At 43.8% G+C, this 23,063-nt stretch overlaps 1 protein-coding gene across 1 annotated transcript; it reads left to right on the top strand.

Moving 5' to 3' along the window:
• Nucleotides 1-9,363: 9,363 nt before the first annotated feature.
• LOC139381732 (voltage-gated potassium channel regulatory subunit KCNG3-like) lies at nucleotides 9,364-15,183 on the top strand. The gene is made up of 2 exons (XM_071125462.1): nucleotides 9,364-10,253; nucleotides 14,538-15,183. The coding sequence occupies exons 1-2, from the start codon at nucleotides 9,601-9,603 to the stop codon at nucleotides 15,181-15,183; spliced, it is 1,299 nt and encodes a 432-aa protein (XP_070981563.1). The 5' UTR covers nucleotides 9,364-9,600.
• Nucleotides 15,184-23,063: the final 7,880 nt, after the last annotated feature.

Consider the following 23,063-nt stretch of genomic DNA (forward strand, 5'->3'; position numbering starts at 1 on the left):
TATTGTGCATAATTATTGAAGAACCACGTTAATGACAGTACCGATTTAGATCTTAAGTATCAAGGTAAGGTGACTCTCTGTCAGAAGCATTCGATTTTGCAATCCCATACATTTTTGGGGACTTGTGCGTCAATGAAAACTGTTTTCACCCAGTAACATGAGGAGAAACAAAATGCTACGTAGTTACACTGCATTTCTCAGATATCTATACAAAAGATTATCTGACAGCTAGATCCAGGATTCATACCGGGTTCAAGTTCAAGGTCTAATTTAACTGATTAAAGCTTACAATATGATATGACAACAACTTACACTGCCATAAATGCAAGGACAGAAAAGTAATGTTTTATGTCACATGATTTTGGACAAATTCGTCAAGACACCAAGACATGAGAAAGGGTTCATCTTAATGTAATGACATAAAAAAAAAATGCTAATGACTTATCAACAGCTGTTTCAAGTTGTTCAGCATAGGAAATCTTCACTGGTACCCTAGTTTACCATTCACCAACTTCATCAGGACATTTTTGTAGGACCATCTTTCCCCCCCTGTCCCCCTTTCCATTTCACAGTAAATTAGATTCCACACTTGAGAGCAGGGCCTTAGTCTGACAATGTCATTTCCCAGAAAGAGTGTGTCACCAAGTCAGAAGTAGGTCAGAGTAACCAGGCTGCTCACATGAGTTGGCCTCCATTCAGGCTTCAGCAGATCCATCTCTCTGTTGGTTTCCTCTATTTGTTGATGTCTGTCCCCAAGGCAACTGACAGCACAGTGCTGTCTGGCTGTGTAGATTAGCCTAGAATGCGTAGGTAGGTTAGGGTTTCTGAGTGTCGCAAGAATTTCTAAGCAACATTGAGTTCCCTTTCAGTCAGTCTACAACATACTATGGGGAATCGCACTAAACTGTCTTACATTGCGCAAACTAAACTTTCCCTTAGTGGTAGAGCGTGCTCACCCCCTGGATGTTGTGTGCTGAAGTTTATATGGTTCTCATAAGGTTCCTAATCACAAACATTTAGTTATTTTTTTGGATTGCTTTGCCTGGCTATAGCACAAACTAAGATGGCAAACGCGACCGAAAAGTTAGAGGATAACAAGCCGGATAACAAGCCGGTTTCAAGTTCGAGACCATGCCCCAATGAAGTCAAAAATACTCACGTTTGTTGTCTTGTATGTCTTGACTCGGTGCATTCTCAGGCTGTCCTCAAATCAGTTTGTGTGTGGGACTAGGGGACGGCTGGCACTGTTCCCGTGCTAGTCCGCAGCACAGGTTCTCTTGACAATTGTGTAGCATTTTTTAGGGGGCTTGGTGTTTCCCAAAAGTGACTTCCTCTCTCGGGTGACCGTACCTCGGCTGAGCCTGAGTTGAGGGAAGCAGAGAGGGATTGGGTCGTTGGTCGAGTCAAATGTCTCTCGGTTCCTGTGCTCTCTGTCACCGATTATGTAAGGTTAATCAAAGAGAGAGGTCAACCAGGTTCTGTGGGTCTCCCCCCACCGCCCGAGTCTGCCTTGGTTAAGCACCGCTTGCCTCTCTTCCCAGACTTATCGATGGGGGTCTGGGTCCCACCTTGGTGATCCAGTCCTACATAAACTTTCAAGACCAGGCTAGCTAACAAGCACTGCATGGCATGCTAGCCAGGTTAGCTACCTTGACAAGGTGAGCAAACTACTGCTAGCAATTCTGGCTTCCTAACGGTGGAATTACTTGGGTAGCTCTGCAGTCAACGAGACTAGCTAGCCTAGCTTAGACTAAAAGCCTGATCATGGATAACATCGGCTAGCATGCATAACTTCTGGTGAAATAAACTTTCTAGCATTCCCGCAGCATTATGGCATCCCCATTCCTATTTCAAATTCCTGAATTTGGAGGGAGTGGAGAAAACGGGGATGAGTCACCTGTTCGCACCTCCACAAAAATATTACTGTGACGACAGTGCCCCCACGTGTTGTAGTATCCTGTTTGCAGTAACGTCATCCATTGCCGTAGCCCTCTGTGCCCGTAAGGGGTCCGGGCTTCATGCAGGCTATACAGTCTCACAGAAACACAACGCGTGTTGGAAGCTTGTCCATGTTTAATGCCCCCTTTATTACCCTGTGTTCCATGGTGTTCACAGGGTTCAAGGGGTATATCAATCTCCCCAGGGTGAACATATTAAATTGGGCGATTGTGGTTAGGGGTTCTATAGGTGATTGGTTTCATTCCTCAGAACAAGACTCAATTACGAATTGCCCCAGAATGGGTCCATTTTTCAGAGCTTTCTGTCCATTTTCCAGGTGGGTTACAAGGTGCTGTGGCATGATATCGCTTTTTTCCTATGTCTATTTTTAATGCATGCAGTCTAGCACTGGGTGTCAGAAAGTTACTGGGTCGCATCTTACCGTCTAAACCGAGTGAGGCTCGCTGTGAAAGAAGTACCCCCAAGTGGGTACTTACCCTCGGGGTATGTTACGGATTGCTAGAGCCCTTGAACCCAGAGTGGACCGGGTTTCAGGCAAACCTGGGTGAATAAGCACAGTTGTGTCAACCTAAAGTTCCATAATGTTTCTGGGTGTCAAAAGTGTTGCGTCTCTTACATGTGGGGTCAATGAAGTGTCTCTTCTCCACATTGACACACGGTGGTCGACAATGGTGTAAAGGGAAAAATAAACAATCTCTCCAAGGTGGCATCTCGCCCCTTCAGTTGGCGCTGACGGAAGCCTCGATGTCTGTTTTATCCAATAGGGTGCCTGCACAGAGTTGCAATGGGTCATGCAAACAGTGAAATTGGAATGCAGAAACCAAAATACCTTATTTACATAAGTATTCAGACTTTTGCTATGAGACTCGAAATTGAGCCCAGCTGCATCCAGTTTCCATTGATCATCCTTGAGATGTTTCTACAACATTATTGGAGTCCACCTGTGGTAAATTCAATTGATTGGACATGATTTGGAAAGGCACACACCTGACTGTAGAAGGTCCCACGGTTGACAGTGCATGGCAGAGCAAAAACCAACCCATGAGGTCGAGGGAATTGTCCGTGGAGCTCCAAAATAGGATTGTGTCGAGGCACAGATCTGGGGAAGAGTACCAAAACATTTCTGCAGCATTGAAGGTCCCCAAGAACACAGTGGCTTCCATCATTCTTAAATGGAAGAAGTTTGGAACTACCAAGACTCTTCCTAGAGCTGGCTGCCAGGTCAAACTGAGCATTCAGGGGAGAGGGGTCATGGTCAGGGAGGTGAACAAGAACCCGATGGTCACTCTGACAGTACACTAGAGTTCCTCTGTGAAGATGGGAAAACCTTCCAGAAGGACAACCATCTCTGCAGCACTCCACCAATCAGGCCTTTATGGTAAGTGACCAGACGGAAGCCCCTCCTCAGTAAATGGCACATGACAAGTCCACTTGGAGATTGAGCTTTTTGGTCTGAATACCAAGCGTCACACCTGGAGGAAACTGTTACTGTAATTTAATTATGCCAATGTGTTTTAATTAATTGAAAACCCTTAATCTATTTTATGAGAATTTGTAAGATTATTGTTTGCATAAAATAGACCTAGACCAGCTATTTCAATAATAGGTAACAGAATTTATTCTCGGAGCGCGCTGCCACTTTACCACGAGCAACAGTTTATATACAATAACATGACGTCATTTCATTGCTTAACAGAATCCCCTCCTCTCGACCGGGACAAAGTGAGGTTAATAGTTCATTCTAACTTACTAACACACTCACAGGTCACACAACATAACTGAATTAACTTTTGACCCCCCAACATTATCGATCACCACTTAGCTGACAGTTCTAATTAACAGAAAACCTAGGAATGCACTCACTACCTTATCTAAAAACCCCAGAGCTCAGTTTCGTCGGTTCAACCATAGGTTAACTACCTTATCTGCTTACTTAATCCACAAACCATTCGTTTCTGCCTAGTTGGAATGGTGTTCATTAACTTTAATTACTCCTTATCCGTGTCACACAATCCCTTCTTATGAACTCATAATGTTAATCAGATATAATAAAACAGAGTATAAGTTTACTTAGTTACAGTTCCATTTAAAATGATTTGTTCAGTCATTTAATCATAATTTTCCCAACAGAAACCTGGCACCATCCCTACGGTGAAGCATGGTGGTGGCAGCATCATGCTGTGGGGATGTTTTTCAGCGGCAGGGTTTGGAAGACTAGTCAGAATCGAGGCAAAGATGAACAGAGCAAAGTACCTCAGACTGGGGCGAAGGTTCACCTTCCAACAGGACCACGACCCTAAGCACACAGCCAAGACAATACAGGAGTGGGTCAGCTATCCACCAAGTTTCCGGAACATGGCAACAGAACTGGCCAGCTATGTTTGATGGACTGGGCTGTGCATTCCCTTTGCACTGTGTGATGACGTCACAAAAGATCTCCAGTCACAGTTGGAGGCAGGTATCATTGAGCCAGTCAAAGATGCCGCCTGGACTTCAAACTTGTTCATCGCAACCAAAAAGTTGAGTGGAATCCGGACCTGTGTAGATCTCCATGCTGTGAACAAAGCTGTTATCCCAGATAAGTACCCCTAGCCTACAGCTGAGGAGCCGATCGCACAATTGCATGGCTTCACGAAGCTCAACCTACGTCAGAGTTCTTTTCTGGTGCCCCTCCACCCAGCCTCCACCCAGAGACCTCACAACCTTTGTCACACATGCTGGTGTATTCAGATACACATGCATGCCTTTTGGACTTAGCTCTGCCCCGATCCCAGGTGATGAGCACCATCCTCGCTGGAATACCAGGAGTGGCAGTCTATCCGGACAACATCGTGGTCCACGGTCCTGACTTCCACATCCATGACCATCAACTCCACAGAGTAGTCAGTGCTCTACTGCAGCACAACCTGACCCTGAACAGTGGAAAGTGCACCTTTGCAGCTCCAGCCATCGAGTTTGTGGGGTTCTGCCTGTCGGCCAAAGGCATTGCCCCACTCATGTTGAACATTGAAACTGTCCTCCACATCCCGGAACCGACCTCAGCCTCTCAGGGGGCCCCCTTCTTGGGCATGACAGCCTACTATCTCCGGTTTCTGTCCCACTACTCTCAGACCACAGTGCCCCTTAGCCAGCTTCTTAAGCTTCACATTCATTTTGTATTGTTTATTGTTTTTGTTGGCGACATTCTAATAAGGAGGAATATGTATGCTCACCACACTGCACCTTGGTCCGCTTCTTACGACGCCCGTGACACAGTGCTTCCTCTATCCCAACTTTACACTCCCTCTGACAATGCCCTCCTGCACATTTTTCACATTGTGGGATCTCCCTTCTACACACTGCTGCAACATGTCCGAATCCTTGGCACCTTATGCACCGTAGCAGGATCGGAACATAGGTCCTCACAGAATAACAAATATAACCTAACCTTATCAGGTAGAAACTCAGTGTCAAAGCTCAACACGTCTTGCCGTTGCCACTGGGTCTACGTCTCACCAAACGATGGGCGTCACAAATACCAGGAATAATCTTTTTAATTTGATCCACCTCTACACTCAACGTTACCCCACTGGTCACTCCTATGAGTGGTGCTCTGCTCCTGAGAGCAAAGCACAACATAGGTTGAGCCCCGAGACGCATGCTGCTCAGTGCCCACTGCCTCTGGGAGGAGGACGCACAAAAAATCCAAACAATTCCACTTTTCGAAACCTTCACAGATTTAACCGATCCCAGTTTACCTTTCACCCAGCCTGAAACAACATTTATTACCCAGCCTGAAACAGCTTCATTAAATAGTACCCGCAAAACACCAGTCTCAACATCAACAGTGAAGAGGCAACTCCGCGATGCTGGCCTTCTAGGCAGAGTTGCAAAGAAAAAGCCATATCTCAGACTGGCTAATAAAAATAAAAGATTAAGATGGGAAAAATAACACAGAGGACAGTATCCCGGAGTCGCCTCTTCACTGTTGACGTTGAGATTGGTGTTTTGCGGGAATTATTTAATGAAGCTGCCAGTTGAGGACTGTTTCTCAAACTAGACAATCTAATGTACTTGGCCTCTTGCTCAGTTATGCACCGGGGCCTCCCACTCCTCTTTCTATTCCGGTTAGAGCCAGTTTGCTCTGTTCTGTGAAGGGAGTAGGACACAGCATTGTGCGAGATCTTCAGTTTCTTGGCAATTTCTCACATGGAATAGCCTTCATTTCTCAGAACAAGAATAGACTGATGAGTTTCAAAAGAAAGTTCTTTGTTTCGAGCCATTTTGAGCTTCTTTTTCCGAACCCACAAATGCTGATGCTCCAGATACTCAACTAGTCAAAAGAATGCCAGTTGTATTGCTTCTTTAATCAGGACAACAGTTTTCCACTGTGCTAACATAATTGCAAAAGGGTTTTCTAATGATCAATTAACCTTTTAAAATGATAAACTTTGATTAGCTAACACAACATGCAATTGGAGCACAGGAGTGATGGTTGCTGATAATGGGCCTCTGTACGCCTATGTAAATATTCCATTTAAAAAATCTGCCGTTTCTAGCTACGGGGCGGCAGGGTAGCCTAGTGGTTAGAGAGTTGGACTAGTAACCAGAAGTTTGCAAGTTCAAACCCCCGAGCTGACAAGGTACAAATCTGTCGTTCTGCCCCTGAACAGGCAGTTAACCCACTGTCATTGAAAATAAGAATTTGTTCTTAACTGACTTGCCTAGTTAAATAAAGGTAAAAAAAATAAATGGTCATTTACAACATTAACAAGGTCTACAATGTATTTCTGATCAATTTGATGTTATTTTAATGGACAAAAAATGTGCTTTTCTTTAAAAAAAACGAGGACATTTCTAAGTGACCCCAAACTTTTGAACAGTAGTGTGTCATAAACAACAGTTTTACATAAACACACACTTCAATAACTTGTGCCATAACTTCTACTTTAAGTCACATTCATGAAGTAATTCACCCCCTCCGATAATTCATCAATTTGGTTATTCACGTCAACCAATAAATGTTCCTCGATGGCTCGTTCATGTGAATGGGCATATTGGAAGACATCATGTCAGTAGGGATGGGATTTTGTAAATGTGTCATATTGTTATATTGTATCATGAGAAACGGATCGCAAAGGTGCAATGTTGCTTAATTAATTAGTGTTTGGTATGTTCTAATGGGAGGGGCTCCCCCTACACAAGGAGCCTCTCTTTCAGTACAAAGGGGGAACCATTTTGGATTGAGCTGTTGATGGGGCAGCATTGTTTTCAGCTGTCTCATAATGTATACTTTTGATGGCAGTACTGTTGTTTTTCTTCCGGATTCACTATGTAAATAAACACCCTTGCACAGAAGCACATTTGCGGCTCCGCCATCTTTTTATTTGATAGAGGTTTGATTTTCTCTACTTGACAATACCTACGACCATTAAATAAGATTCTCTCAGGAACGGGTGCCGATTCGTCGCTATTCACAATGGTGCTGAATCTCCAAGCATTCTGTAGCTTTGTAGTTCGCGAATGCCTACAAATCTGTCACATCCACTATATTTTTCCTGGAGGTCTCCTGAACTGTGGCAACATGCCCCCTCTAGCTGTGATTCTGTTAAAGACAAATACACTACATCACCAAAAGTATGTGGACACCTGCTCGTCGAACATCTCATTACAAAATCATGGGCATGAATATGGAGTTGCCCCCCCCCCCCTCTTTGCTATAACAACCCCCACTCCTCTCACCAAAAGTATGTGGACACCTGCTCATCGAACATCTCATTCCAAAATCAAGGATATTAATATGGAGTTGCCCCCCCCACCCCTTTGCTATAACAGCCCCCACTCTTCTGGAAAGGCTTTCCCCTAGATATTGGAACATTGCTGCGGGGACCTGCTTCCATTTAGCCACAAGAGCATTAGTGAGATTGGGCACTGATTTTCGGCGATTAGGCCTGGCTCGCAGTCAGTGTTCCAATTCATCCCAAAGGTATTCGATGGGTTGAGGTCAGGACTCTGTGCAGGCGAGTCAAGTTTTTCCATACCAATCTCGACAAACCATTTCTGTATGGATCTCGCTTTGTGTACGGGGGCATTGTTATGCTGTAACAGGAAAGGGCCTTTCTCAAACTGTTGCCACAATGTTGGAAGCATAGAATTGTCTAGAATGTAATTGTATGCTGTAGCGCTAAAATTTCCTTTCACTGGAATTAAGGGGCCTAGCCCGAACCATGAAAAACAGCCCCAGGTCATTATTCCTCCTTCACCAAACTTTACAGTTGCCAATATGCATTGGGCCAGGTAGCGTTTTCCTGGCATCCGCCAAACCCAGATTTGTCCGTCAGACTGACAGATGGTGAAGTGTGATTCGTCACTCCAGAGAACGCGTTTCCAATGCTCCAGAGTCCAATGGCGACGAGCTTTACCCCATTCCAGCCGAGTGGCATTGCACATGGTGATCTTAGGCTTGTGTGCGGCTGCTCGGCCTTTAATTAAGTTCCCTACGAACAGTTATTGTGCTGATGTTGCTTCCAGAGGCAGTTTGGAACTCTAGTGAGTGTTGCAAACGTGAACAGATTATTTTTATGGGCTACGCGCTTCAGCACTTGGTGGTACCGTTCTGTGAGCTTGTGCGGCTTACCACTTTGTGGCTGAGCCATCATTGCTCCTAGACATTTTCAATTCACAATAACAGCACTTACAGTTGACCGGGCAGCCCTATCAGGGCAGATATTTGACAAACTGACTTGTTGGAAAGGTGGCCTCCTATGACGTTGCCACGTTGAAAGTCACTAAGCTCTTCAGTACTGCCATTCTACTGACCTATGGAGGGCATGGCTGTGTGCTCGAATTTATACACGTCAGCTACCAGTGTGGCTGAAATAGCCAAATCCACTCATTTGAAAGGGTGTCCACATAGTGTATCTCAGGTTTCTGAAGAGGAGAGCAATCATCCCTGACCACAGATTTTTTGATGTGGCCCTCAGAAGATGAATTACCCGAAACATTGTAATAAACGTGGTGCTGCATATTGATTAAATACTTAAGTTACCATATGCCAATTTAATGAGAAGTACTTTTGTCAAAAAGCACATATGGGCTCATGGACTACTGTGATTAGGCCTATATTATTAATAATTTTACAGTGTAAACGGAATACTATCGATCAACTCATAAAATGTCAAATAAATATATATCCTGCTTGTGTAGAGGAGGGTGGCTCCCATCGATTGTAAAACGCGATCGTTTGCAATATATCGTGTGTTTTAAAGTGTGTGTGCGTGTGTGTGCGCGTGCGCGCGTGCGCGTGTGTGACATCACTACTGGGATCTGCACCCGGAGGACTAGTTTGGACACTGAGTAGAGCGGAACAACAGGCGCTCAGAACACCAGTACGATGTCGCGCAAGGATAGAGTAGCGCGCTCTGTTGCATAGTCCTCACGACACGACTCCAGTCGTCCAGATATATCTCTCTCAGAACAAGGAAAATGACGAAAAAGCTTGTAATAACGGCCAAACGCAATAGGGACGTATTGACTCCAATATTGGATTTGGAGAGGAATAAAGCATGATGGTTTTATAAGAAACTGGTGCCTTTTGGCGCTGTATAAAACGAGCAGGGTGCCTTTTTCAGTACTCTACAAACACCTGTCAACAGCTGAAAGATGAAGTTTGGGAAGAGCATCTGTATCCTTAATGTGGGTGGCACAAAATATGCGTTCTCTAAGGAGGTGATAAAAGATTTCCCTCTGAGTAGAGTGAGCCGTTTGCACAAATGCGCCTCGGAGAAAGAAGTACTGGAAGTATGCGATGACTATGATCGGGAACGGAACGAGTTTTTCTTTGATAGGCACTCCGAGGCTTTTTGTTTCATCATGCTGTACGTGAAGTACGGGAAGCTACGATTCGTCCCGCAGATGTGCGAGCTGTCATTCTACAACGAGATGATTTACTGGGGGCTGGAGAGCTCACACTTGGAGTTTTGCTGCCAGCGAAGACTGGATGATAGGATGTCCGACTCATATATTCATTTCTCCGAAGAGGAAGATAAACTCGACAAAGAAATGAGGGGGGAGAATTTGGTGACTCGAGTGGTCACAGAGAGAGAGGATTCAAAGTGGCTGGAGAGAATGAGAAGGACTTTTGATGAACCGACTTCATCAGTCGCAGCACAAATCTTAGCTTCAGTGTCCGTTATATTTGTTATAGTGTCCATGGTGATGCTTTGTGCAAGTACTTTGCCAGATTGGAAAACCGCTGAGAACAACAGTGTGGTGGAGCACAGGTACAATCCAGACTCTTTAGAGCATCCATCCGGGTATATATATCCTATCTTTTTATATATTTTGTATATATCCCCGTTATTTGATTGTCTGAAATGTCGTACATGCTTCTATGCCCTTCTTATCAGTAAAGGACCTCAAGAGATGCACAACGTGTTATTTATGCTGCTGTGAAGTACATTTTACCCATACACATTTGCAGGACCGGCTCCAGGCATAAGCCGTCGCTTAGCGGCCAGGGGCCTCCGAACCCCCAAAAAACTCAGTTGGGGTCTCAACTTACTGTTGACAGTTAGAATAGTTGAATACACAAGGTGTAACTTCGAAATTTGGTCATGCATCAGCAGTTTTTTTTATTGTTTTATAAGTCACTGACAGTCACTCAATTATCCATGTCAGCTAACAATTTCTAGATTGGTAAATTAGTTTAGCCAGTTATCTAATCATGGCTGAATACATTCCCAGTGGCCCTGACCTTAAGGGGGCCCTCACTGATTTTTTAAATCATTCTCACTTAGATATCATTGATATGGTATAAGTCATGGCAAAATTAGTAGAATTGCAGAAAATGTGCTTTAACAAATAATAACAATAAATACACACCATGTCAAAATCTGTAGCTTTGCAGGAAATTATTTCTCTCTCCGCCATCAAGAGGGGGCCATAAAGGGGGGCCTCACAACCAAATCTTGCTTAGGGCCCCCAAAAGGCTAGAGCCGGCTCTGCATTTCTGTGTCTTTTAGAACTCATGCTAATTTAGAAGTTTGTATTGTTGTATTATGCATATGATACAACCTCGAAATCTAAGGGGTGTAATAGACCTACTACACCAGTCCTGACTACAGCTGTCCCGGTGGGGAAGAGGACAGAGGAGGCGCTGAGTGTTTAACAAAGTTAAATGTCAAGGTAGCTTCTGGTCTGATCTTACCAAGTGAACAACACATTTCATGTGTTCAAAGTCTACATTTTCTATGTCGGCCAATTGTCATTCAAATATGTTAGCTTAAAGGTGTTCAAACCAAATGTTCATTGCCATAAGCACCACTGTCCCTTGCACTATTGTCATTTTTGTTCTCAATTGTTCTGCATTTTATCTTTCAGCACTAACACAACATAGTCTTTAACGCAAAAGAGGCTGAAGGACTTCACAAGTAGGAGCATTGCCTCTCTTGTAACAGACAATACATGTTTACAGTAATACAGTTAGATTAAGGCAGGAAATGTATCATGAGTTGTTACTGTTTTTTGCTCAATTTTTGGATACGCGCGTTCAGTATGTATCGCTAACTGTCCTAGGTGCTGATTTTAGTGGCATCCGACAGTACCAGTCCAAGGTGCTGTTTTCTTTGTGGCATTCTACACTAGACCTACAGTACCAGTCCAAGGTGCTGTTTTCTTTGTGGCATTCTACACTAGACCTACAGTACCTGGCCAAGGTGCGAACTTTAGTGGTAGCCTACTACAATATTCAGGACCTGTCCATTTTGAACAGTACCTGTCCAAGGTGCTGATTTCTGGGAGAGTAGGCCTACTATTGTCATAGGAGACCATCGAGGAGACAGATGATAACAACAATGTATTGCTGTTTCTTGGTGTAATACACTGTCGGTTTCATGTCTACTTTTTTTAAAAATAATTTTGATGTTTTGAAGGAGATTTGAACATACATCAATCAAATGGAGCCATTTATCAATACATATGACTGTGTCAGCCAATACTTCTGTCCATTTGTCTACAGAGCTGTTTGTCATCCCTTTCTTGTCTGCTGTCACTCTGCTCTTTAACCTGTGTGTCTGTCTTGTATCCATGACTGCCACGCGGACCGCTCTCAAGGTATTGGTACCTGAAAGGCACCCAACAGTATCAGTGTGTGTGTGTGTGTGTGTGTGTGTGTGTGTGTGTGTGTGTGTGTGTGTGTGTGTGTGTGTGAGTACAATTGTAGGTAATGCAGGTAGGTGTTGTTCTAAGTAAATGGTGGGAGGTTATGGTTGTATCTGATTTACTTCCCTTTGAAATGGGCAAATTATGTATTAAACCACTTTGGACATGCTGAGCCCTTGCACCATGCCCTCACCTGAATGCAAATGACAAAAGTTTATATTTGGTCAAAATTAAATATTTGTCAGATCTCACCAAGGAGATGTGGGTGTGGAGTCAGGCGCCAGGAGAAACAAGTTCCGAAGGAAAAGGGCGTTTTATTTAAACAAGCTCAAAATAACAGGACACCGGACTACAACAGTAGCCACAAAACCCCACTCAGACACAGTCCAGGGAAAAACCACCTGTTAAAAATGAACTAAAGAAACCGCAACCCAAAACTAACTGAGAGTCAAACGAAAACAATCCCGCACAAAAACCCAAAGGAAATAAATCGAAATAAATAAGTCGAGATAAATACCCCCCCTAATTAACCAAAATGAAACTAGGTGAAACACAAAACAGACATAACCAAAAGAAAAGGAAAAAGGATTGGTGGCAGCTAGTAGACCGGCGACGACGACCGCCGAGCGCCGCCCGAACAGGGAGAGGAGCCACCTTCGGTGGAAGTCGTGACAATATTTGTCAGCATATCATTGACCCAAGGCAAGACTGCTTTATGTATAGCAGGTTGGGAACAAATGACTAATTGATGATAGCGACAGTGACCCCTCTACATCACCCCAAAACAATTGTGTGAGATTATTCAGTGTATAATTTATAGCTGGAGAAATATGAATAACATATGAATCAATATTGCATTTCATTGAGAAAGGTCATCATAAACGAGATGTCATATTGTATGAGATATCCGAATTCATTCATATCAGCATTTGAGAACACCATATTTTTGATAGACTACACTGTAACTGTCTTTTGAATGGCTGACCGCAAATCCCTCGTTTACAGCCCTACCTTTACACGGAACCTTTGTGTCAACCTGTCCTCCCCCTCTCTAAACTTAATAGGCATGCTCAGGGCTCAGTCTCAACCAGGTCTAACTTGCCTTTAATTCATGGTAGAATTGAGGGAAAAGAAGCCTCCAAAATCCCTGATCAGTATGCTTCTACCATCCTCTTTCCCTGGAGCTGCAATACCTCTGTCCGTATTCCTTAAAGTCCCCTCAAAGCCCTCATGGCCCAGGAATGGTCTCGGAATCAAATTAATGTCGAAAACGTGCATGCCAGTTTCATTTGTCATTTGTTGCTGTTACAGTGCCTTCAGAAAGTATTCACACCCCTTGACTTTGTCCTCATTTTGTTGTGTTACAGCCTGAATTTAAAATAAATTAAATTGAGACTTTGTGTCACTGGCCTACACACAATACCCCATGATGTCAATGTGAAATTATATTTTTGGAACATTTTACAAATGAATACTAAATGAACATCTGAAATGTCTTGAGTCAATAACTATTCAACTCTTTTGTTGTGGCGAGACTAAATAAGTTCAGGAGTACAAATGAGCTTAACAAGTCAGTTACATGCACTTAAAAGTGTTTAACATGATTTTTGAATGACTACCTCATTGCTGTACCCCACACATACAATTATCTGTAAGGTCCCTCAGTCGAGCAGTGAACTTCAAACACAGATTCAACCACAAAGACTAGAAAGGTTTTCCAATGCCTCGCAAAGAAGGGCAACTTTTGGTAGATGGGTAAAAAAAAGCAGACATTGAATATTTCTTAGAGCATGGTGAAGATATTAAATCATTGCATGTAGAAAAAACTATAATACTGTAAATTACAACCTGATCTTAAGGCAGAATATCTTCTGCATGTTCTGGAATTAAATTACAACAGGATTACGTTGTGAAAGTGTCTATATTGCATATAGTGTCCATAAGTCATAATAAGGCTCCAATAATATAGCCTACCAGCTGTTTGAGAGTGAAGCTTTATGAGTTATCAATGTGGTGAGACAGAAGCCTGCTATGAGTTGCTGGTCAATCACGACCCACTATCGATACAGTAAAACAGTGTTGTATAAGGGATTGACAGCTCCATTCTTCAATAGAACGTCACTCTCCCACTGCTCCTACATTCTAAGACAAAAAGGGTTCATAAAGAGTTTTCCATCTGTCCCTGTAGGATAACCCTTTTTTTGGTTCCAAAACCTTTTCACCCAATGAATAGACCCCAACCCCCAATAAACCCTTTAAGGAGCCATTCAGTGAAAATGTTCTAACTGGAACCAAAATGGGTTCGATAGCCATAGCTACTTTTTCTCTTAAGTCTGTAATGTCTGCAGCCCATTGCTTGTAGATATAGTGTGTAGACCTGTAGTGGAATCCCCTTCTCTCCTTCTTGCGTTAACTCTGCCTGGTTCTCCCTCCCACAGGATCATCGAGGCTGTGTGTATCAGCTGGTTCACCGCCGAGTGCATCGTGCGCTTCATCGTGTCGCGGGACAAGTGTGAGTTTGTCAAACGGCCCCTCAACATCATCGACCTACTAGCCATCACGCCCTACTACATCTCCATCTCCATGACGATGCTGACAGGCGAGAACTCGCAGCTGCAGCGGGCGGGTGTCACCCTGCGTGTCCTGCGCATGATGCGCATTTTCTGGGTGATCAAGCTGGCCCGTCACTTCCTGGGCCTGCAGACTCTAGGGTTGACACTGAGGCGCTGCTACCGGGAGATGGTGATGCTGCTGCTGTTCATCTGCGTGCCCATGGCCATATTCAGTGCTCTAGCCCAGCTGCTGGAGCATGGCCTGGACTTGGAGTCGCCCAACGAGGACTACGCCAGCATCCCTGCCGCCTGCTGGTGGGTTATTATCTCCATGACCACTGTGGGCTATGGAGACATGTACCCCATCACCGTGCCTGGGCGAGTGCTGGGTGGCCTGTGCGTGGTGAGCGGCATCGTGCTCCTGGCACTGCCCATCACCTTCATCTACCACAGCTTTGTGCAGTGCTACCATGAGCTCAAGTTCCGCTCGGCCCGCTGCACGCGGAGCCTGTCCGCAGAGTTTCTCAACTGAGGGACCACTGACGTTAATGGGGGGGGGGGGGGGGGAGGCACCCCTCGCTACTCCCCGACACCTCTTCAGAGACCTCCATCCACACTAGAACTGTGTATTTATCTGAAACGTGGCCTCTTTCATTGTCTCACACGTATTTTGTTGATGTATCCCTCATCTTTGAACGTCAGTTGCTGGGGTTGTGGATTTTGAGGTTTGCAGACAGCACAGCCTTCAATCTTCAACAGTAAAGTCCAAGTAAGAAGTATGGGATGGGAACTAGGACAGTTTCCACGGCTGCCATGGTGACAGTGGTTTTTGGGGCAGAGGGCATCTGGATCATGTCAGACCAGAAGGAGGCCTTCACGTACTGTGGATTACACTGCTGGCTGGCATTCTTCTCTTCTCATATGGGGACATGCAACAAAAGGGATTTGAGTTTTAATGTAATTTTCAATCCCACTCTCTGACAGTGTCACAGTGTGGGAGATGGGAAGGTATAATTTCGCTTCTCTTCCTTAGATCATTTATTTCTAGTATTCCGTCGGCCAGTGAGTGAACAACAATGCATTTCAAAGAACCAAAGTGTATCAGTACAGTGTACACTGTATGTTCCCTTTAATCTTTCACTGCAACGCTCACCTTTCTGCTTTTATCTTGCGTACACAAACCTGACAGATATAAAGAGCAATTTGAACGAGCCTATTTACAACTCAAACATGGCCGCATTCTAAACCTATTACCTATTCCCCCCTGAAAACCAAGCAATGCAAAATGGCTATGAAATGTATTTGTCGGAGAAACCAAGGGGGAGGGGTTTAACAAGAAAGAGTACAATATTGTGTGGGTCTGTCAGCTCAGCTGTGTAGGTAGGTCTGTAATGTGGAACACCGAGCCACAGAGCGAGAGTGTGTCATGGAGAGACGGGTGGTTCGGCTGACACTGTGCAGTGTAAGTGAGGAGAGGGCGTGCATGCCTCAGCCTCGGGAGCGCTGCGAGTCTACTGACTGGAGGAGTGTAACCATTTGTGGCTGGTGTAGCCTCTGCCTGTCACAACAAAGGCACTCGGCATGCCCATCCCACCATCCTCATCAGTACTGTATGTCAAAACCACCACAGCCTTGGTAGGCACTCCTCTCAATGTTGTTGTCTGGCCCACCTGCTTCTCCTCGACATACTGTCGACGCCATGTTTGAGTGGCTGGTGTGATGCATTCCGCCTCCTTTCCTGCCAGAGTGAATTCGATTGAATCTGAAAAGCTTTCATCATGCCTTCATTCATTTCTATGGTGGGGAATTGGGAATCAGATCCTCATGTGTTCTCTTCACATCAGCCTGCTCCAGGGTATACTACCTGTTATCGCTAACAAGCACCATCTCTCGTCTCTCAGATTGTCGATAGCTGTGTTTGCTCCTAGCACTTGGTTTAAGTATTTGCTAACAGAATCTGTAATTTGAACCAAAGCAGTTTTATATCTTCCGTAAGCACTTTATATAGTGGGAGCATTGGACAGTTCATCAAGTCAGTGACGAATGTATATGAGTCTTATTGTGTGTCCTATTTCAGGGTTTCTCAAATTCGGTCCCGTTTTGGTTTTTGCCCTAGGACCACACAGCTGATTCAAAGAAGCAACTCCTCATCAAGCTTTGATGATTTGAAATCAGATGTATAGTGCTAGGGCAAAAAACAAAATGTGCACCCAAGGGGGGCCCAGGACCGAGTTTGGGAAACCCTGCTCTATTTGATGTGATTGTTATTCACAGCTGGGAATACCAGTCTAATTGTACTAGTGATGCTGGTTCTGTTTATACAGATTTGGTGTTCCTTTGCTTTGTCCTCAGTGTAATGGTTTCCACTGGCTGTAGACAGCCCCATCTGCTCTCTCTGATCTGCCCTGCTTTAATTTGGCTGCTTTTCCAAACACAGCAGTCACAAAACTTTAACTGTGTTGAATATGTTGAATATTGATGGGATAAGATTGATTAAACTCGGGCCTCCCGAATGGCGCAGCAGTCTAAGGTACTGCACCGCAGTACTAGAGGCATCACTACAGTTCCGGGTTCGATCCCGGGCTGTGTCGCAGCTGGCCGTGACCAGGAGACCCATGTGGCGGTGCACAATTGGCCCCACGTCGTCCGGGTTAGGGGAGGGTTTGGGATGTCCACATCCCATCATGCTCCAGCGACTCCCTGTGGGCTGGGCTGTCCGTATGCATGCTGACCTCAGTCACCAGCTGTACTATGTTTCCTCCGACACATTGGTGTGGCTGGCTTCCGGGTTAAGGGAGCAGTATGTCAAGAAGCAGTGCAGCTTGGCGGGATTGTGTTTCGGAGGACGCATGGCTCTCGACCTTCACCTCTCCTGAGTCCATACGGAGTTGCAGCCATGGGACAAAACTGTAACTACCAATTGGGGAGAAAAAAATATATAACATTGATTGAACTCGTTTTTTCAGACCGTATCTTTTGGGAATCAGGCACTTGAAAGAGAAAAGCCTTGACTAGTAGACTTGGTTAACCTTTGAAAAAATGTGACTTAGCATGAAGGGATAGGAATAAGGGTGCTGTTCAGAGGTATTGCAATAATCTTATGGCAAATGTCTCCAGGAGAAGAGTTGGTCAAAACCAACACACAGAATGAGGTGCAATCACACCAAAGAGCCTGATATTCAAGAGGAAACAACTTAAGTATTTGCTTTGAGAGTGCGAGCACACAATGAGTTTTGAACCTGAAGGGAACTGGCAGCAACACGTATCCTTATCTCTGTCAGCAACAAGACCCTCTTCATCTATGGGAATAATTCACTTTCTCTTGTCAACATTCACACCAACATTTAATTATCTCTGCTCTCATTAAAAAACTCACAGGAAGTCACATTGCACCACGGCAACGAGGATTTATATATCTGACCAGCCTACTTTTCCCTGACAGAAATCCACATCGTTCAGAGCTCCCTGGATTCCACTCCATTTAAGTGAATATTTCCACAAGATTCATCAGGGATTCTAACTGCTGCAGGGGGGACTGAGACTCTGACACCATAAAAAATCCAAGCCACATATAGACCACAATAGCTAGATTTTCTCTAACCATACTTTCTTCCTCCTCTCGTCTGTTTGTCTCTCTCTCTCTCTCTCTCTCTCTCTCTCTCTCTCTCTCTCTCTCTCTCTCTCTCTCTCTCTCTCTCTCTCTCTCTCTCTCTCTCTCTCTCTCTCTCTCTCTCTCTCTCTCTCAATCAAAGTGGGATTACAAGACAAATCAGGCAATAAAAACACATTGAGGAGATCTTTATTGAGACCATTGAGTGACATATTTAATGTATTTCTGACACCCTGTCACTGACATTGCTCTACTCAATGAAATGTACAAATATTCCACACCCAAACTCAGTGCAATCTTGATATTTGGACTGGGAACATATTACATAAGTATCTCTGTTGTCATCACAATATGTATTTTGACATTGGACTAAAACTGTGAATGCAAAGTGTGTGACAAGAAAATGTGGACCACTTATGTGTTTGATCCCTTGTGAAATGAACGCTTCTGGAAAAGTCGCTGTTGTGTTGAGGATCAGGTAAGGTAAGGCAATGTGATTTTTGTTTAGTTGGAACAAATGTTGTATTTCTGAATTTAGTATTTGAGAATAACTGAAGAATATTTCCACTACTGTAAACCCTTGTAGGACATATTTCTGTGCTCACGGTGGATGTAGTGGGGGGCAAAAGTGGCCCCACAGTTGTTACAAGACTTGATAAATAGCGATATTTCAGGTAGGACCTGCAACTTCTGGATACTCTACAGTACTTTGTCACATCGAAACACCTTCTGTGGGCACCTTTAGCATATTGCCGCTTCAATAGAATGTACAATTGAAACAGTGCATAGGATATCTTTTGAAAAAATGGTTGTTTATGCAAGCCATATCTCCAAAATGTTTATTGTTTTTTCCCTTATTTTTTTAATGAAACCAGCTATTTTGTATAGAGCTTATGTTGTTTACATATATAATGGTTATATGGTTGTATATAAATAAAGCTAATCTGTCTAATCTGTACTTTTGTCTGACTACATTTAGGCTTACATACATGTACACGTTTGAGTTTACTTTATAATATCATAGAGTGGGGTAACACACATGTTAGTCTCTTATTCATAATTCTTAATGCAAATTACATTGTCATTCACTTCAATGGAACCCATTTAATTAATATATTACTTTAATACCAAATAACAAAACATTGTTCAAGGAGAAAATTATGGGTGATTGATGTTTAAATAATGTATTTTTGACACTCTGCTAACTAGCGTTAGCACAATGACTGGACTTCTATGAAAGGAGCTCTACGGTAACAGCTGTTAGCATTGGCTTGTGAAACTACCTCCTAACTTCATACTGGACGCAGAGACATAAAAATGGTATCCACAAGTTCAGCTGACTCCGGGGAAATCCAGCCGCTTTGCCAGATTTCAAAAAGGCTTTACGGCGAAAGCACACCAGGCATCTGAGGACAGCGCCCCACGTACAAAAGCATTATTACCGGAGATAAATAACGAAGTGCGCACCCTCACCGACGCGCACCACAACACTACAGCCAAAATGGGAGCCACTTAGAAAAACGACATATTCTAGCTCATTTTTCAAAAAACAAGCCTGAAACTCTTTCTAAAGACTGTTGACATCTGCTGGAAGCTCTGGGAATTGATTTCCCCATAGACAGGCATTTTAAATGGTGTCACCTCCCCCCAAAAAATTCAGGATGTATTCTCCTCGGGTTTTCGCCTGCTATATCAGTTCTGTTATACTCACAGACATTATTTTAACAGTTTTGGAAACCTTAGAGTGTTTTCTATCCAATACTACTAATTATATGCATATCCTAGCTTCTGGAACTGAGTAACAGGCAGTTTACTTTGGACACCTCATTCATCCAAACTTCCTAATACTGCCCCCTATCCCTAAGAAGATAACATCATGGCACGTTCCTCTGCCCAGGCATTGCTAATGCCTGCCAGATCATACAACGCCTGGATATGTATTTTACGTATTAGCTAAACACATCATATGTTATTAAATTCTGTTAGTCAATGACAAAGTCGATGACATGGCACGCAACCATTGGTTGATGTGTGCAACGTCTGAGCAGGGGAACGCATCCCACATGTTATAGCAATCTGGCACCCGACTGCACAGTCAATGATGAGGCACACAACCATTGGCTGATACATGCAACGTCTGATGATAAAATATGGGCAATGGTTCCAATAATTTTGGGTATTATATTCTCTATAGTCAATGACAGAGCCAGTGAGTATAATCATGCTGTAGTAGCTTTCTACCTAAATAAGATTTATTCATTACTTGATTGAATTATGACTACACTATATCTATCTTATTCCTACCCAAAAGGGAACACCTGGAATGTCTTGTAGTTGGAGAAGGCAAGCTTGCAGGTCTACTAAAGTATCTGAGCCCTCTCTTCAGCTAACCGCTCCGGTTCGTGGTTTAACCTTGCCATATGAACATCAGCTCAGACAGGTAGGCTGCGAAGTCGAAAGGCGCTCAGGGATGCACCACTTGTAGATTGGTCACACGGTGATGGCGGTGAGAAGTGAGGATGCGGCGATGGAGGATATGGAGAGATGGTTGGAGAAGCAACAGCTGTGCTGGAATCTGATCAATATGTCTAATAGTTGTGATAAAATGGATCAGGAAGATGAGGATCAAGGACCTGAATGGTCTGTAGTGTAAAGTAATAGGAAAATAAAAGAAAGAGGTAAGTAAAGTAAAACTCACAAACTCATTTGTATTTGTATTTATTAGGGATCCCCATTAGCTGCTGTCAATGCAGCAGCTAATTTTCCTGGGGTGCAAACAAATTTACATTACAAATGAAACAAAAGATAAAACAGTACATCAACAGTACAGCTCCCGAGTGGCGCAGCTGTCTAAGGCAATACAGACACCGTGGTTCGAATCCGTGTGTGTGTCTCTTCACAGTCCTCGCTGCTCCTTAAGATGTTTCTTTTTTAAAATCTGATTCTACTGCTTGCACCAGTTACCTGATGTTGAATAGAGTTCCATGTAGTCATGACTCTATGTAGTACTGTGCGCCTCCCATAGCCTGTTTTGGACTTGGGGATTGTGAAAAGACCATCTCTGCTTCTCTCTGCTACTGCACGGCAAGCGGTACCGGAGCGCCAAGTCTAGGTCCAAGAGGCTTCTAAACATCTCCTAACCCCAAGCCATAAGACTCCTGAACAGCTAATCAAATGGCAACCCGGACTATATTCATTGCCTCCCCAACGACCCTCTTCTACGCTGCTGCTACTCTCTGTTATTATCTATGCATAGTCACTTTAATAACTCCACCTGCCTGTACAAATGACCTCAATTACCTCGACACCGGTGCCCCCGCAAATTGACTCTCTACCGGTACCCCCTGTATAGATCCTCGCTATTGTTATTTTACTGCTTCTCTTTAATTATTTTGTATTTTTATTTCAAACTTTTTTTTGTGTATTCTTCTTAAAACTGCATTGTTGGTTAAGGGCTTGTAAGTAAGTATTTCACTGTAAAGTCTGTTGTATTCGGCGCATGTGACAAATACAATTTGATTTGATTTCAATAGTTATTATTCAGCTCCTCCCGACGGTGTCCAAGGTGTTTAGATTTCCTCACCCACACCTCTAATACATGCCAATTGTAACTTTTTTTCAGGTAGTGATACCTACTTCCCGGAGAGTAGTTAAGGTACAGGTGCCTAATAATTTGGTCACGGGACCTGATACCTTCTATTAATAAAAACCCTACTGAAGCATCTACCAATTTACATCCTGGAGAATACGGGAGACCTAATGTCTTATACCAGTGTCACGCTTCAAATATCACTGTCGTTGACAACACACGTTATGAGAATTACTCACAGTTGTCTTCCTATTTCCACATCATTTGTCACGGTTCCCTGTCCCAATAGGGCATAAACCTTCCATTGCCCATCCACATTCCCACTCACTGACAATGTTTCATCTTTAAACACAGATATCCTCGGATATCTCCTATTCTACACCGTATGCACGTCCTTCCTTTGTCCTTCTACATGGGCTACTTCTCTTCAAGTTACCGTGCTAGTACACAAGCATGACAATTTAGGAGAGATCCAACTGCATAAAAAATCCTACAATGTGATTTTCTGGATTTTTTTCTTCTCATGTTGTCTGTCATAGTTGAAGTATACCTATTACAGGCCTCTCTCATCTTTTTAAGTGGGAGAACTTGCACAATTGGTGGCTGACTAAATACTTTTTTGCCCCACTGTAAGTGTTTCCAATGACATCGTAGACAATCAGTAGGTAATGCCCACTCCCAATTGGTCAAAATCACACACTGCAGCCCGCATGAGTGGTGCTGCGGTCTAAAGCACTGCATCGCAACGCTGTGGCTCCACTACAGACTGTATCACAGCCGGCCATGGCCGGGAGCCCCATAGGGCAATGCACAATTAGCCCACCGCTGTCCAGGTTAGGGGAAGGTTTGGCTGGGGGGCTTTCCTTGGCTCATCGTGCTCTAGCGACTCCTTGTGGTGGGCCGGGTGCCTGCAAGTTGACTTTTGTCTTCAGTTGAACGGTGTTTCCATCAGGGTTAAGCGAGCATTGTATTAAGAAGCAGCACAGCTTGGCCGGTCATGTTTCAGAGGATGTCTCGACCTTCGCCTCTCCTGAGCCAATTGCGGAGTTGCAGCAATGAGACAAGATCGTAACCAGCAATTGGATATCATGAAATTTGGGAGAGAAAAAAATGTGTAAAATTACAACAACAACAAAAAGCACGATGAACACCAATGTCATTGGAAACACATATCTTCCTCTATCTTTTTTTACTACAAAACATAAACACACCA

The sequence above is a fragment of the Oncorhynchus clarkii genome, chromosome 23 (assembly GCF_045791955.1).
Source record: "Oncorhynchus clarkii lewisi isolate Uvic-CL-2024 chromosome 23, UVic_Ocla_1.0, whole genome shotgun sequence".
Taxonomy (NCBI): domain Eukaryota; kingdom Metazoa; phylum Chordata; class Actinopteri; order Salmoniformes; family Salmonidae; genus Oncorhynchus; species Oncorhynchus clarkii.